This window comes from Sarcophilus harrisii, chromosome 3 (genome assembly GCF_902635505.1).
Source record: "Sarcophilus harrisii chromosome 3, mSarHar1.11, whole genome shotgun sequence".
In the NCBI taxonomy this organism is placed as follows: Eukaryota; Metazoa; Chordata; class Mammalia; order Dasyuromorphia; family Dasyuridae; genus Sarcophilus; species Sarcophilus harrisii.
The window spans coordinates 412,976,278-412,993,591 of record NC_045428.1 but is presented as its reverse complement, the minus strand read 5'-3'; the positions used below and the strand labels follow the sequence as shown (position 1 = coordinate 412,993,591).

The window sequence follows — 17,314 nt, the reverse complement described above, 5'->3', positions numbered from 1 at the left end:
AAGAAACTGTACTATTTGCTGTTGTCTATATATTTCTTCAGCTTTCACAGAATCACAGAATTTCAAAGTTGGAAGCTTCAACAGTCAGAGGTTCTTAACCTTTTTTATTTCATTATTTCTTTGGCAGTCTGGTAAAGTCTGTGGATCCCTTTCTCATTTCCAGTCTTTATAATTTGTTCATATCAGCTATTTTTTTTCACCTTTCTTCTTTAAATTTTTCCATTTCTTTCATCTTTGTAATCAGTTAAGTCTATTTATCTTCTAAAATCTAGAAAGAATTCAGATTCCCTCTGAATCCTTTCCTTACTAAAAATGAATTCTCTTGTTTGAGCATTTATAGTATTTATTGTCTATCAGAATAAGTGTTATTCGGATAAAATTGCTTCTTTTATGTACCTGGCTTGTTTCCTTTAAGTAAATTTTAAACTTTTTAAAACTAGGGATTACATAACCTGAATTTCTCACAGTGACTAGCACTTTAGGAGTACTTAGTAACTTTTGCCATTGCTATGAATAAATTATAGTAATAATCAAAATGTAGTAGAATTGACTTGTTAAAATCTTTAAAAATTGCTGAAATTTTTTTAAAGGTAAATAGGCCATTATTTGGAAAGTAGGATTTGTAAGGACAAAAGTAAGTGTTCTTTTGGAATAAAGATTGGCAGTTCTTTTCAACTGTTATTTTAAGTAGAAATGTTGATTTGTTAAACTGAATAGAATTGGGGGCAAAAGTAATATTGTGATCAACTTTCAGTTTATGAATAATTAAGGGGTTCTTACAGAAAATAATCCCAAAATCATATATATTAGGCTTTGGAATGATAGACCTTATTCCTTTCCCCCGCTATCTCCCAAAGTAGAAAGCCATTATCTTGTCTGATATAATTGTAATATCATTTTTTAGTGAAAATAGCAAGAAGTCAAAGGGGAAAGCAAGGCAAAACAAAGGTATTATGACACAAAAAAGTCAACTTGATAAAAAAAAGGATAATTTTGCCTGTGTGTGTTTATCCCCAGTGGGGAGAAAAAAGAAAACAAGAAATACTCTGGATTATATAAGGTGTCCATAATTCTAGAAAATTGCTAATTGTTTTAAAAAAGTAAATTCTTTAGTAATAAATATAAAGTTACAATGTGTATGCATCTTAGCCATAATTTTTAAAATGAACTATTGAAAATAAATGGGAAAAGGTTTTATTAATATTTTATACACTATTACATACATTATTCACAATATACTATATTAGAAATGTCTAGCACACACACACACACACAAAAAGCTAGGCTTCATCCAGAAAGCTAAGATTTAAGCAGGGTTTTTTTTCAGTAAGGGGGTACTACTATCCTTGTTATGCAACTCATATTCATGGGCCATTTCATATATGATTCAATAATTATTACTACATCTGCTTTTACTATCTTTGTGTAGCCTAATTATTACTTATTTAAGAACTAAGCTTCTTATTGAAGGGGGACATAGAAATCAAGGTTTTAATCTTGCTAAGAATGAATCTTTTCCCTTGCCTTTTCTCTAGAGCTTTTTGCTTACCTTATACTCAGTTGTACATCTTGGCTTTGGATTTTCTTAAATATTCCCAATTTTAGGAAATAAAATATATTTGTAACACAACCTTAAAAGCTTGTTCATTGTTGTCTTACCATTTATCCTAGATTTTGTTTTGGAAAGCTACCATGTGTCTGTGCCCCTGATTAGTCCTGTAATACTTCTAACCCTTTTCAAAGGAATGGTGAGGCTTCCTTTTATAATATTAAAAACAAGCCTAATTTTCTTGGAATTGCCAGTCAATTTAATTTGGTGCCCATTTGATTTAGGAGATGTGGAGTCTTCTATATATGTTATATAAATTGACTCTACTTAAGAAACGAGGATCTATAGTTATAGACGTATAATTGTAAAACTCCGAACTTATACTTAATAAAAAATATTTTTTTCTTTGATAATAAATTTGAGAAGCATGAAGTAATAAACGTGTGACAAGCTGATATACTTAATGGATGAGCATCACTGAAAGCAAGGAATATACTATATATTCCATTTTTTTGCTTTTTAATATTTATTCACACTGGTGGTAGAAGAGCAGATATTTCTATTTTGCTTTCTAATTTTACTTGTATATAATATTTTCCAAAAGGGTATGTGTGTGTGTGTGTGTGTGTGTGTGTGTGTGTGTGTGTGTGTATGTAAAATTAACATTTTGCAGAATTTTCTAACAGAATTGTATAGCATTCCGAACCTTTGTTGAATCTACAATCTGAAAGACAAGTCTGCTTTCTTTTGTTTCTAATTTTCATCTTTTAAAAATTACTTTTTTTTCTTTTCTGTAACTTTTATAAATCAACTTTTATTTCCATTCTCAAACTCATTCCAATTATATATGGTGATCTTATATTTATAAAATAAAATAAATTAACAAGCACATCTTTCATGTTATAACTGCTCACATTTCCATACTCAAGATGAGTATACCTTGATTCAGCAGGGTTTTATCTTAAGGTTTTTATGTATTTTACATAAATCATAGAAGTTGTATAATAAAGATCTTTGTTTTGGATAAAAGGTTCAGTAAAGATCTTTATTATAGGTGAGGTGATAACACTTAGATTGCTAAAGACCTGATAAGAAATACGATAAAAAAAATTTCCTGATTTTTATAGCATTTAATTCTCGACTATGATAATATCATAGTAAATTTAGTTTTTTGTAGGGGGAATACATACTCACTCCTGATGTACGAGGCACATTACCACAGTCTGTCATCTACCATGTAGCAAAGCAGACCAGTGGGGTGATGGAAGCGCTGGCCTTGACTTCCAGAGAACTGAGCAGGTAGAATTTTGACACACAGAGTTTATTCACTTTTTCTCTTCTTGCTTTTTTTTTTGGAGGGGGGTGTGGGGGAGTAAATATTGAAATTGTGTTTTTGAGTTTTCACTCCACTCTTAATGGGATTAATCAACTAAAGACTCAGAAATGCAATACTATAAGTTTAATTTTTTCTTTTTTTTGGGGTATCTATTAAACCCATAACCTTTTAAGTTCTCTTTCTTTTCTTTTAAAAACAATCTTACATTATAGATATCTTGGATACCTTTCTAGGCTCCTTCTGTATTCTTGTGAGCATAAAAATGCTTATGGATACTTCTATGAAGTGAAAGTTTTTTCCTATTTTCCTTAGCCTTAGGTAAAAGTAATAAAATAAGTTAGAGTCTGACTTCTGATTACACCATGAGATCACTCCAGATTCATTTTTCTTCATTTTTGCCATTGTAATGAAACAGATTTTGAAAAGTTAAATTCTTCTTTTCTTTATGGTTGAACCTATTTTATTAGCCTATGCTGTTCAAAAGTGAATATAAAATGAGGAAGGCTGAAAGGCTATGATGAGACCTAAAAAATTCTTTGTAGCTTAATCCTTTCATTAGAGAAGTGTTCCCATTCTTTCCCAATGAACACAGTCATTGATTTCATATACTCTTCTTCACCCTTTTTACTTTGCATTTAACCATAAATTAAAAAATAAAAAATAAAGATAGAAACAGGAATTTTACCCCTTCCCCCTACTCTTGGAGTAATTTTAAAAGATGGCTTTAAAATTTTTCTTTCTTCAGAAAGAAAAAAAACTAGTTAAAGTTTATTACAAAGGTAATATTAAATAATTTTTAATATATTAGACTGCATTGAATTTGTTGTCATTGCTCTTGATAATGGCAATTAAGACTGCCACACAAATGTGCCCAAGGTTTTTAAAAGGGGCCTTTCAGTATAAATATGTTCTGAAGCTGTTGCCCTATGGCCCATATTAGAGATATAACTGTTTCTTCTGATTTTAAGAATAGAATGTATCACAAATTCCTTCTGTTAGCCAATTACTGTTATTTTGAGGGAAAACTTTGCATTTTGACAACTTTAATGTGATTCATCTAAAAGGGTAGTTTTTATGTTTATAGCATTGGAAATTTTATAGTTAAGAGCAGATAAAAATACTGTGAGAACCAAGATCTTTCATGGAATCTCTGAACAGGGAAGACCTATATACATGATCCTTTGGGACTTTGTACAATATTTTCTTATCCCTACTTGATCCATTAGATGTATTTGGGGTTCGTTTTTACCAGAGACAAAATTATAATATGTTTACATCAGTTAAGGATCAGATTTCTTGAAAGCTATTTAGTGGTCTTTTCTGATTTAGATATTTGGATCTTTGGAATGTGTATCTTTCAGATTTTCCATCTTGTCCTGCTCTCATATCTTCTATTTCTGCTCCAGTATTTGATGTAATTGTGTGAAATAATTCTTGTATGGTTTTATTTGAATTAATGCCATGTTTTTATCTCTTGAAAATAGGATTGCAGGAATAGAATGAGGCAGTACAAGATTCAAGGTTTTACCATAGATTGATATTCTTTTCCTGATTTTGGTTTCCTATTAGTATTGTTAGCTTCTTTGCTACACAAAACTGCTTAGCAGTTCCTGATTGAGCATGTTTGGGTAATAACTTGAACAATAGCAACAAAACTACAGTGGAGCCCTGAAATTTCAACAAAGGGAATGGGGAATAAAAGTAAATTTTTTTCCTTTGTTTTCTTTTTTGTATAGAAAAAACCCAAAAGAAACAAAAACTTGAATTATGTGGTACTTCAGATTTTTTTAGGATAAATTACTTAATATATTTTTTTATCTGCTATGTAAATGAATATATTGTGACTGCCACAAAATATAATTGTATTATAAGGAGGGCTGCCATGTTTTCTAGATCAATGCAGAATATTTTATTTAAAAATATTATTGTAACTAGCATAAAATTATATTGTTATTAGAAAAAATAATTTATGCTGAGCCCACAAAAATCTTTTATTTCCGTAATCATTTCTACTGTATTTCCTAATTGTGTATAAAGAAAAATTTTGAGCATTATATGAAAGCATGCTGATTTTATTGATTGTATACCAAATTGATATTTTTTTGTATTCTGTGAATATGAACCATAAACTTATTCTGCAGGATGGTGAAGTGGATGCTGAAGAACTTCAAAGATGTTTAACACAGTCTGGGATTAGTGGAACTTATTCTCGTAAGATCTATATTTTTGCTTTTGAAATAGAAAATTAATTCACTTTAAGATTTATTTGGGTCTTCATTCCTTTTTTGCTTAAAGCTTTGTATACTGTTCTAAAACCCCATACTAAAAATGAAAAAAAATTATCATTTCTGTTAATGGAAGCTTTATCTTTTTGGTTTTTATTTTTCATGTTACTAAATATTCTGTAATGTGAGCTGCATTAGTCCAGCAGAACATTATTTAGTCTGCTAAAAATTTCCAGAAATTTCTGATATACTTAGAAATGACAGTCTTACTTTTAAAGTAACAGGACCCTATACACTAGTCCACTCAAGAGTTACTGCCTTTGTAATTTTGCATAAACCATTCAATCCCCTAGACCTATCCCAAAGTGGAGTGGAGTGCCAAAGGAAATAATGGTTTGCCCCTTAGTAGAGGTCTTCAAGCAAACCATGCGTTATTACTTGTCAATTAAGTTGTTGAGGAGATTTTTTTCCCTCCCAAGTATTAGTTGGATTAGTTCATCTGTCTCATTTCCAGAATCTTTACATGCCTTTGAAAGTCCGTTTAAGTGCTTCACTTAAACTAAACTTAAACTAAAGATGAATCTTTAGTAATTACCTTGATTGCTTCCCCCTTATCCACTCCCCTTATCCACTCTTCCCCCTCTCCAAATTAAGTGTTCTTTCCTCCTGCAATTAACTTGTATGTACTTAATTAGCTGTGTTATTCTTCTGTTTCTTAAAAAAAATGTAAGGACTTGACATCAAGGACTATTTCATCTTAAATCTTTAAAATCTAAAATAGTGTCATGTAGGCATGTAGTGTAATGGTTGTTGAACAAAGATCACCTTTAACTTGAAGTAAATATTAAAATTTATGTTCAGAGCATTTTAAAGTTTTTATCTTAACTCATACAGATGTCAGAAGATTAAATAGAACATAAAATTATATTTTCATAATAGTCCCAGTTAGTAGAAATATTAAACTGTCAGAATTATTATTTGTGATATATACATGGTTGAAAAATTAAAATGGATCATATGCAGAGGTTAAATGAAAGTGAAAATTTGAGGAACCTACTAGGAATCCATAAGATTTCTATTTTTGTTTTTGATTCTTGATGTTTAAAAAATGTCACCTATGATATAGTGAGAAATCTCCATTTCACCTTTTCATTATATTTTTCAGCATTCAGCTTGGAAACCTGCAGAATTATGATCTCCATGTTGGATGTATCCTTAAATAAGAAAATGTTTTGAATTGAAAATTGAATGACTTAGAGTAGTTTCACTTTGAATATCACTTTAATCCAATTAGTTTAAAACTACTTTGGAACACTAGTGTTTAAAAATATTTGTGATATTTTCAAGTGCCAATCTTTCTTGAGTTTTGCGTAGAAATTATGCAGAATCTGAACTCTTATGGAGTTGAAATATTATGTTTTTCTCTTCATTGATTTATTTGCATTTAGTGAATCCTTCTTGACTGTTATTTTTGTTAAGAAAATAATATCAGAGGGATTTCACAGGAAAAATGGGATTTAATGAATTCAAGGAACTTTGGGCAGTTCTTAATGCCTGGAAGCAGAACTTTATGATGATTGACCAAGACCGAAGTGGGACAGTTGAACTTCATGAATTGAGTCAAGTCATTGCAGCTATGGGTAAGAAACCATGGAAACTTGAGCATTTAATTAAATGGACTTCATTATGTATAATACTTTAAAATATAAGGGGTTTATTTTGTCTCAAAGGTCACACATTTTTGTTTCTCAGTTTTTGATTCCCAAGTTGTAGATAATATTATAGAGGAACATCTTTGACAAAATTCTGAAAATATATATTCAGGATAGCTAAAAATGTTTACAAAAGAAGTTTATAAAAGAATTGTGTTTACTGTTGGAACTATAATTTTGTCAGGTTGTATTTAAAAACTGTTGTAATCCATTAGAACCTCATTTAGTTATATTAAATTTAAAGTAAGAAGTCTCAGTTTAAAAGACTTTAAAGTCAATGTCTATCTGTTGTACTTCCTAATTGTTTGCAGAATTATATTTGTGGTCCTACTCATAGGCATTTAAGTGCTTTCAGAGTAAAAAAGTACAAACTCCTTAATATTTTCAAAGATATTCAGCTCAATAAATATTTGACAGTAGTGATTATAAGAGGGTTTTTTATTTTTAATATAAGCTTTAATGAAAAGACACACGGATAACTAGCTTCCATTAATTTCCTTTAATATGACTTAAAAGTGCATTACATTTTAACTAAGGAAAATTCTTAAGTCTTTATTCTATTCATAATTTGTTTAGCAAACTTCCCTTTTTAGATGGAATTTGTTTTGAGTAATAACTTTAGTCCAATCCAATGATAAGAAATTTTAACTCGGTATAGGAAAGCTGATTTTTTTTATGATTACCACCAATTTGAATTAAAAATTTTATCAACTCTCATTCTTACATAAACATGTATTTTCTTTGGTACATGAAGCTTAAATTCTTTTTATGATCTATTCAAAATTAAAAGAAAAAAAAGAAGCCTCATTATTAATATAATTGTTAGAAAATTAATATACCTTCCAAATTAGGCATTCAATCTGTTCAAAAGGATTTCTTATAGAAGGTAAAGTAATTTTATTTTTAAATGAAGCAGATTGAGCTTTATTAATAGAACACATTTATTTCATTGAGACTGTTATTATAGGCAGTTGAATTGAAAGTAGTGGTCTTCATCAGAATTTTTCTGAAGAGTCACATCTTAACAATAACTATAAAATTGGGAGAAATTCAAAATGTGTTTACATATGTTTTTTACATTCTCTTTAGTTAATAGTTAATGTTTATTGGTGGTCTTTTTGCCCCTAGGCAATTGTTTAACTTATATTTTATTAAAATATCATAGTGCCATTTATTGATTTTATTTTTTACCTTTGATTTTCTTACTCGGTTGTCCCAAGTTTTCTTTATCAGAAGTGTATGATGGCAGTAAGAATATGACCAAAAAAAAGCAAAGCAAATGTAAAAATTCTGTAGCTTTTGTTAGGATACAGAAAAATAAAAGTGCTTAGTTGCTTACATTCTGAGAAGTAGTGGTGATTCCCTGTTTTTTCCAGAGCTAAGTCCTACAAAGTCACATGTTTCCAAGGCAATTCTTTTAGTATTTGAGGAGAATTAGAGAACAGGCAATTTTATGTTAGCAGAAATCCATTAAGTGTTATGTATGTAATTATAGTATTTTGAAATGAAAGATAAAGCTCTACTAGGTGTACAGATCAAAATGACCTCTTCATTCAAGAAACTGGGGGTGTGGGAGACATAATCATTTATGTAGAAATATAAACATAGGAGAAGTCAAATAAAGCTGAATTGGAAAGGGGAGTAGAGCAGAGTTCTTAACCTTTTTTGTGTCATGAATCTGTTGATGATCTGGTGAAACCTATGAATCCCTTTTCAGAATAATGTTTTTAAATGAATAAAATAAAATAGATTTATATAATAAAGACATTTATATTGTAATAAGTCAGGACAGTGTGTATTTTTTAAAAGTTCAGTACTTCCTGGTTAAAAACATAAATAGATGGGACATAGCAACAGATTTTATATGGGAAGTAAGGGGTGCTGTGGAAGAGACAGGGATGACTCCAAAGTTATGTGCACGGGCAGATGACTGAGAGAATGACCCTGCTAATAGAAGTAGTTTTTATAATACTATGGTATAGCTTTCCATAGAATTGATTTAGAAATATACAAGATGTCTTTTTGGATAGATGTTCTAGAAGACGTGACTCAGTTTAAGTGACATCTGTAGGGAGATGATCTTAGAAGACCTGGAAAGTCCTATTTCTATTTTTCACATATATCTGCCATGACCCTGGATTAGGTATTTAGCTAGGCAACTTTCCAAGACAAATTACAAAATGGTTACTGATGTAATTTGATAGAGAAAGGAATTTCTTCCAAGAATTCTTATGTGGCTGAAATGACCTTTGGATTTTTTTTTTAATATCAGGAATATTCTTACGATTCAAAAGTTTCATATGTCATTACTTTATTTCTTTCTTTTTAGGTTATAGGTTAAGTCCTCAGACTTTAACTGCCATTGTAAAGCGTTATAGTAAGAATGGCAGAATCTTCTTTGATGATTATGTTGCTTGCTGTGTGAAGCTCAGAGCATTGACAGGTATTCATTTTAAAAAATTGCATTTCCTCTGTCTGCTTTAAAATAGATTTTTTTTCTCCCATTTTAAAATACTTGGTATTAGAATAAATAACAATTTTATTTTTAAGCACTTCTTTCCTGTGTCATTTTTGATATTTTTTCTAAGTTTTACTAAAGTTTCTTTTTAAGATGCTGAATATAGTTTGTCCTTCAGTATAGGAAAAAGTCAGACTTTAATCATGCAAGATTTACTATTGATGCCTCTTAAGAATTCTAACGGTCTTATTTAATTGCATGTATAACTATTTTTAAAAACTGCACCAAATATTTTAAAAATAAAAATTTTACTAAGATAACTATAAAAATTTATGATTACTTTTTTTTTTTTTGAAGATTTCTTTAGGAGAAGAGACAGCATGCAACAAGGTTTTGTGAACTTTGTATATGATGATGTGAGTACCATTTTTAACATTTAATATTCATTCTGTATTACATGCTCACTTTGTTGACAAGTATCCAAAATAATTATGGGCTGTTGGTATCCTTGATATAATATTTACAATTGTCTTATCTCAAAAGTTGCCTCAAAAAAAAAACTTTAAAAATTAATTTTTACATTGAAAATGGAAAGCATACTTAGTTTTCTGAAAATTTTATTTCTGAGTAGTTCTGTGTCTTCTAAGAGTATGTGAGAGAATATGGTATAATTTCTATGGAACAGATAGTAGTAAATAGGTAAACTTCATTGGAGTCAGAAAGACTTGGATTAAAATATGGCCTTTGACAGATAATAGATTTTTATACCATGGGAAGTAAATCATAACACTTTTTGTATGTTTTTAAAGTATGCTCTCTAACTCTTAAGTTAGGGGAAAAAATATGCTTCTGTATTGGTAGTTTTTCTGTTATCAACGAAGTCACAGATCTGGTGCAAATTCTGTTCTTTTCTTTTTGAAATAAAATATTGACTAGAATTTGATTTCCTTCTAGGAGAAAAAAATGAGAAGACCACATCTTGCTATTAATAATTACTGACAAATTTGGAAACAATCTATTTGACTTTATTTTTGTAGTTGTGTGTGCGCACACACCACACATATGATTAGCATATGTCTTTCTTATGTTTTAATATTCAGGGTATTTTTGTTTATGTTGGCATGATTTACATTTATCAATAGCTAAATACCTTAAAGAAGGTTTTGAAAGTATATTTCCAAAATACAATTAAATTTTTCACTTTCTGATGGCTATTAATCATGTTGAAAAGTAGAAGTTCTATATAGAGATGTTCACTTTTGTTGTTGTTGTTATTGAGATCATGACATAATAATAATGATACATTAGTTATACATATTTTTGGCAACCTGGTGTTTGAACTATTGTTTCATTCAAACTGGTTTGAATAGTCAAGCCTTTGAGATTTCCAAAGGGAAATTATGAAAACACTTCTGTAGAAATATAGTCAGATGATTTAATTAGAATCAAAATTCAAAAACCCTCACAAAATGACAAGAGGGATTTTGACAAAATGTCAAATGGAAAATAAATGACAGGAATTGAGGTTGTTCTTATACTTTTATTTTCCTCTTGCCAAGATATCTAGTGGTAAAATGATATTATTTAAGAACCATCTTTGAAGATTCTTTTCTTTTTTATGACCTGGTAACTTTGCTTTTTGTTTTAGTTTTTGCAGGGTACTATGGCCATATGAGTGCCCAACTGATTAATGTTAAGGGAGAGAGACTATCCTGTGAATTCTTCCACTCAGAAAGAACTATAATTGAACCTGTTGTCAACCCAAGCTCTTCTGGACTTCTCTTTGTTCCTGCCTGTTATCTATATAACTGTTTTAATCTTAGTGCACAGTTCAGAGCAATAAAAATTGTTTTGTTTATGATGTCATAATTTGAGAAAGTATTACTGCATATTTTTCAATCTGTGTAATGTGAAATAATATGATTAATGAAAAGTAAAGACCAAGCATGAAAATTATCTTTTTATCTTTACAGTTTTCGATGAGTTTGGCTTTAGAATATATTTAACCAGAATGATAAATTGAAGAATGTTTAAGTAAAAAGTCTAAAACTTAAAAATAAACTTTTTTTCTTCAGTTTATAAACATTATATATAAACATTAGCAAATAAATGAAAAGGAACTGAGTTTTTGTACCCATATTTGTTGATCATGTAATTAGGAAACAAAAACCTAATTTTACCTAATGGGGAAAAAACAGAAGTAATAGTCTGATGATTAGTTTCCTAAGAATTACCACCATGTTTTCTTATGTGAACCAAGAGACCTAAGTTTTTTGGAAGTGTTTTTTTTTTTTTCTTTACTTTTTTCTTTTGGACTTTTTGCTAATATTTTCCCATCTATTTCATTTGTTTATTTTAGTGACAAACTATAATTCACAGTTTTATTTGACCTCCTCATTTTTATTAGTGAAAGTAAAACCTTAAAGCTTGAAGTTAAGAGATTGAGGCTTTTATGTCCCCAGATCTGTAATGAAATTACTTTGAATGGAAATGTCAACATTTATTATTTACTGTAAATTTTACAGTGTGCCAAAATAATGATTGAAATTTTAAAAGAAATCAGCCACCAGTTGTTTTGTTTAAACAATGTTTTTAAAAAATAACTTTGATTTACTTGAGTGAATTGTTCCGCATTAGTCTAGCAAGAGACATTTTAATTGTTTTGTACTCTGTACAAATCAGTCTGAGGCACTATTAAGAACTTAGAACTTCACTTAGAACTCCATATTATTATCATGTTGTAATAACTGAATAATTGACTCCTTTTGGCCTACCATAAATAGATAAATTAACTGTGGGGAGATATTTTGTTTTATTTAGCCTTGTATGGTGATAAAAACAAAGTACTGGGAATCAGGAAATCTGAATTCTAGTCCCATCACTACCAGTAGCTAGTCACAGCTTCAGTGGGAACAGTTTCCTTATTTGTAACCTGAAGGTGTTGAGCTATACTACCTTTAAGGTCCCATTTATCTCTTAAGTTTGTAGCTCTTTTACTTCATAGACATTTCCAATTTTATTTTAAACATTTCAAGGAACTTGAAAATAGAAAAAGACTAATATATTACTTGAAAACCTTCTGAAGGGTTAATGATATTGTATAACATGAGAACATAGTTAACATGTGGTATATGAGCTAAGTGATATGCATTTTTTCTCTAGTTTTCCAAAAAGTAATTTAACATTTAAAGTTAGAATAGTTTAGGAGAAATAACAATTATCCATTTAAAGTGTGAGGGCAGATGGCAGCATATTGATAAAAAAACTTTCATAGCACAAATAGACATTTGAATCAACATTCACTTTTATAATTTCTGAAAAGTAAAGTATAGCCAATTTGACATTGCTAGTCTACAGTAACTGGTTGCCTTTAAATTTCAGTAAGTAATATGTATATTTTTAAACTTGAATGTTTAAAGAGGACTTATCTGGAAACCATGCACAGTCTGTAAATTCTCTCTACTCCTATAAATACCTTCCCCCTCTTAAATACTGCCTACTCCCTTCAACTGTTCATCTGCTTTCATATGACAACAGTTTGTCAGTGTGGGAAGAAGTTGACTGAGCCGTAGTAAAATATATTTTTTTGGTTTAGACTTTATAGAAAAAAATCATAATCTGTAGCTAACAGTAGAGGTAAGGACTAGATCTGTTATTCCATTGCTAGAAGGAAGATGAATTTCCCTTTCCCAATGCAGGTATGCATCCTCTCAACAACTGACAGTCTTAAGGAATTGCCAAGACACAGAGAGGTAAGGGACTTAAACAGATATTATATGTGAAAGGGAGAAATTGAGCCCAAATGTTCTTGGCTTCAAGGCCTACTGTTTACCCACTACGCCAGAGTTGCCAAACTGGCAGCCTGAAAACTCTGTAATGATACCTGAAACAGATTAAAATGTAATTTGGAAGTGTTTAATAAAATCAATAAAATATAGTAAACTACAACATATAGATAACATTAGTTTGTGGTTTTCTAAGTCAATATGCGTCCCACAGGAATCATTTCTGTTTGAGTTTGATACAACTGCACTATACTATGCTGCCTCTCTATTATAGCTAATTATTATTGGTAACTAATTTGCTAAATTTAAACTTTTTTTTAATTGAGTATGATAATCTATATCTCTCTTTTTTTAAGATATGTACTCGGAAGTCCCAGTGCATTTTGCACATGGTGATCAAAGGTTGAAGTAAAAACTTAGAACTACATTAAAATCACCAAGTTCATTGTTTGACAAATACTTCATTTGTAGTTTTCATATGTGTTTAATTTTTCTTTTAAATTGATTTTGCTCAGTGTTTTTGATATTAAATACAGCCAACTTTTGAGGTTTTTACTCTTTTTGTGTTATAGTAATGGTGAGGTTCTTACTCTTTTTGTGTTATAGTAATTTCAAGAATATTATAAAATACCCAAATTAGTGACTTAAAAAATTAAATAGTTGTATATAGACATTGCTATGTGCTCATGACTGGATTATAAGTATGGTTGATTGATTTTGTGAAGTCAGTCCTGTTATAAGTCTTGTTTGTATTAATATATTGAATAATTTACACTGTCAATGTACAAGTGCTTTTATTTGTACAGTAAACAATGGTCCAAGTCATCTTAAGAATTTTTTTTTTTTTAGAAATAAACATCCAAATAGCTTTCTGTAAAGTTTTGCATTATACAAAATCTGTTAACATACATATTATGAGATGCTACAGTACATAAAAACAGTGCAGTAGTTCTTCTAATACTAAAAAACTGCCAGATTATGAATGTCAGGCATTGCAATTCTATGTTAAGATGACAACATAGATATTTTCATTTCCAATGATAAGGAAGTATGGAACCATCTTAATGGGCAGCCTTAATTTTGTCCATCTCAAACTTAATGCCAAGGAATTGGATTGTGCTTTTTCAAACTTCATAAGCATGCATTCAGCAAGCAAAGTAGCACAAAATCAAAAGTGAATTTATGAACTATGAATATTTGCCCACATGTATTTGTATTTGTAGAAGGCATTTTCCCCATGTAATAAATGGATGGGATTCATTGTGATTAATACGTTGTGCATCATTTAAAAATACTAAAATTAATTTTTGTGATTATTCTTTAAGTGAAATAGAGAAACCAAATGAAATGTAATCTTGCATGTTGTTACTCAGATTAATTAAACTTTAATAAATTACTTGTAAGAAACTAGATTTTTTTGTCTTTGAAAGAAAGTTCTTAAAAGTCATCACCTATAATAATATATTTTCTCCTATAATAGGATAGCAGTGTTTGGGGAAATTAACAGGATAGCATTTTGGGAAAAAATCCAGGAAATTATATATAGGAAATAAAACTGACAAGAATGGGAACTCTTTTTCTCCCTCCAGTCATTTGAAAATGCAGCACAAGTTTCTTGAAAGAAACATTAAAAAGTGCTGATTTTCTTTTTGACTAGAGTTTAATATAAAGAGAATGTTATCCAATCTATTTTAGGTCCTTCAAATAAAGGTTGTTTAAAATATATATAGAAGCAGACCAGTGAAGAATAGTCCCTCTTACAGTATTGGAAGTATATTGGACCATTTCACACTTCATTTGGGGCTTTAGTTTAATTATGGCTGGATAATTTTTCATTTTTTCTAAAGCTGAAAGTTCATATTGCCATATATTGGGCTACTGAGCTGTTCTGCACTACATTCAGTAATAGTCTAGTGACTTTCAATAGCTTTGAAAATTTCCTCCAAAATCTCCAATTCGCTCTATGTGTATTTATATATTGCTCTATATTTCTAAATCATCATTTATCCTAACTTTTGCCCAGTTACTTTTCTTGAAGACAAAGAGAAGTTTCTTTCATTGTTATAATATAAATTCATAACTAAATATGACTTCTATTCATAGAATCTGGTAAAGACAACTAGGCTTTTTTTAGTAGTATTTTGGGAACAAAACTCATTAACATCTATTGTAGAGTTTGGCAATTTTATATTGCTTTACTATTAAGGTATAGGATGTGGTAGCAAATTTACTACATGATTTACTTGGGTTAACTACAGAAGCATTTTCTTTTTCTTTTCTTTTTTTCCCTGAGGCAATTGGAGTTAAGTGACTTGCCTATGGTCACGCAGCTAGGAAGTGTTAAGTGTCTAAGATCACATTTGAACTCAGGCACTTCTTACTTCAGGGCTGATGTTCTATCCACTGCGCCATCTAGCTGCCCCTGTAGAAGTATTTTCTGTGGTTCCCATATTACACTTAAGACATACAATTAAACATGGGCAACTTGGGAAACTTTGAATAATAAAATTAGCTTTTAGTGGTCGTTATTTTTTTGAGTTTTGTGCCAGACAGAATGACCTGATGACTACCTTTCAATTTTTCCAGGATTGCTAAAGTCTGCCCCGTAACATGTGACTACAGAGACAGCCAGCCACATGTCTTTACAAGCAAATGTAGTTTAATTAGTATTACTTAACTATAAAAATATACATTGCTATAATTTCAAAGGAATAACTGAACAGTGCAAGTAAACATGGCCCAGAACTATACAGATTATCTATTTTCTTTGATATCATGGGTTAATTTTTGATTGACTTTATCTAAGCTGGTATTCTTGTTTGAACATTGGTCTAAATTTTTCCCATAGCTCTCATTCCATAACTGTAACCCTATAACAAAAAACAGAAGTTTTAAAATTTGGCTCTCTTAGTCACTCCAGAATCTATTAATTGGTCAGAATGCACATTGGTGATACTAGCTCAATGCATGCTACTTTAGTATATTTTCTTTTTCCCCCTCAACTTTTATTTTTAAAAAAATGTTTTCCTTGTGCCATTTTTAGGTTTCTTGTTAATGAAAGTTAGAAATATCAAGCCAAATAAATTACTAACTTTCCTTAATTTCACTTGGTATTTGAAAATTCTATATTGTCAATAGAAGGGCCAACTATTTCATTATTAGATTTTGTTATATATTAGAAAATAATTCTTGCAAATACAACTCTTTTTCCATTAGGGAAGGGACTAAGAAATGCATAGAAATTTAGATAAAAGAAAAAAAAAACCACATAATTTTCATTTTCCAAACTAAGGAAATGAGAAATAAATACAGTGTATTATGTAAAATTTTCAGTTTAAAATTAAGTTGTATGTTTAACAATTAGAAATCTTGCACAACAAGACAAATGCATTTATAAAGGAAATTGGTATTTTAGTGAGTCCCTTTCAGCTTACAATAATCTGAAAAAAGACATTTCCTCAATTTTAAAGGTAGTAGTTTTTTACCATGCATTCACACAGTTCTACTAATCAGTGTTCTGATAGAACCCAGTAAGATGCAGCACTGTTCTTATAATTAATGATTAAAAAAAAAATCCCTATCATGCGTCTTATCTGGTGCTGTACCTAAAAAAATGTTGGAAATATAGGTAGTCCCTCAAAGACAAGCACTTTTGAAGTCTCTAAATGATACTCATTTATGTATTTGAATTTGTTCGGTTTTCTCATAGAAATAGTCCCCAAATTGTTTCCCTTATTCTTGTATTCTCTATGTACATTATGTTATTAATATAACTTTTACCATTTTTAACTCCCAATGTTTTTTTAGCTACCAAAAATTTGCAATAATTTTTACAATGCAGCTTACATTTTTTCTATATACAGTTATTTTTAGAAGGTTATTGCAAAACTAATTGTGCAAATGGTTTATGCTGTCAATATCACATAATCTTTGAAGAAAACATTTGCTGAAAAATAAATATTTCTGTACGTTATTTCAAAATCACCTTCGTGATTTCATGCTACACAGTATAAGTAAAGATAAAAGGAACAACATATGTTTTGGTAAGCTGTTTCATTAGGTTTGAAACATTCCAGGATATTTGCTACTTAAATAAACAAAGGTACAATGAGTGAGATTTTTTTTTCCTTAGTTGTCTTATGTGGTTGAAATCATTTGAGTGATTAAAAAAGTATTTCTTTCAAAATATGCTTTTCATTGGTTTGGTATTTTGAAATATATTATCTTGACATTACAAAACATCCTAACA

At 29.8% G+C, this 17,314-nt stretch overlaps 1 protein-coding gene across 1 annotated transcript in view; it reads left to right on the top strand.

Moving 5' to 3' along the window:
- Window positions 1–14,477, top strand: part of GCA (grancalcin) — a 36,680-nt gene extending 22,203 nt beyond the window's left edge. Inside the window, exons 3-8 of the mRNA XM_031960573.1 lie at window positions 5,027–5,096; window positions 6,276–6,319; window positions 6,603–6,750; window positions 9,152–9,265; window positions 9,638–9,696; window positions 10,929–14,477. Of these exons, the coding sequence (XP_031816433.1) occupies window positions 5,027–5,096; window positions 6,276–6,319; window positions 6,603–6,750; window positions 9,152–9,265; window positions 9,638–9,696; window positions 10,929–10,955 (462 nt within the window). The 3' untranslated portion in view covers window positions 10,956–14,477. The remainder of the gene's footprint in view (window positions 1–5,026; window positions 5,097–6,275; window positions 6,320–6,602; window positions 6,751–9,151; window positions 9,266–9,637; window positions 9,697–10,928) is intronic.
- The last annotated feature ends 2,837 nt before the right edge of the window (window positions 14,478–17,314 follow it).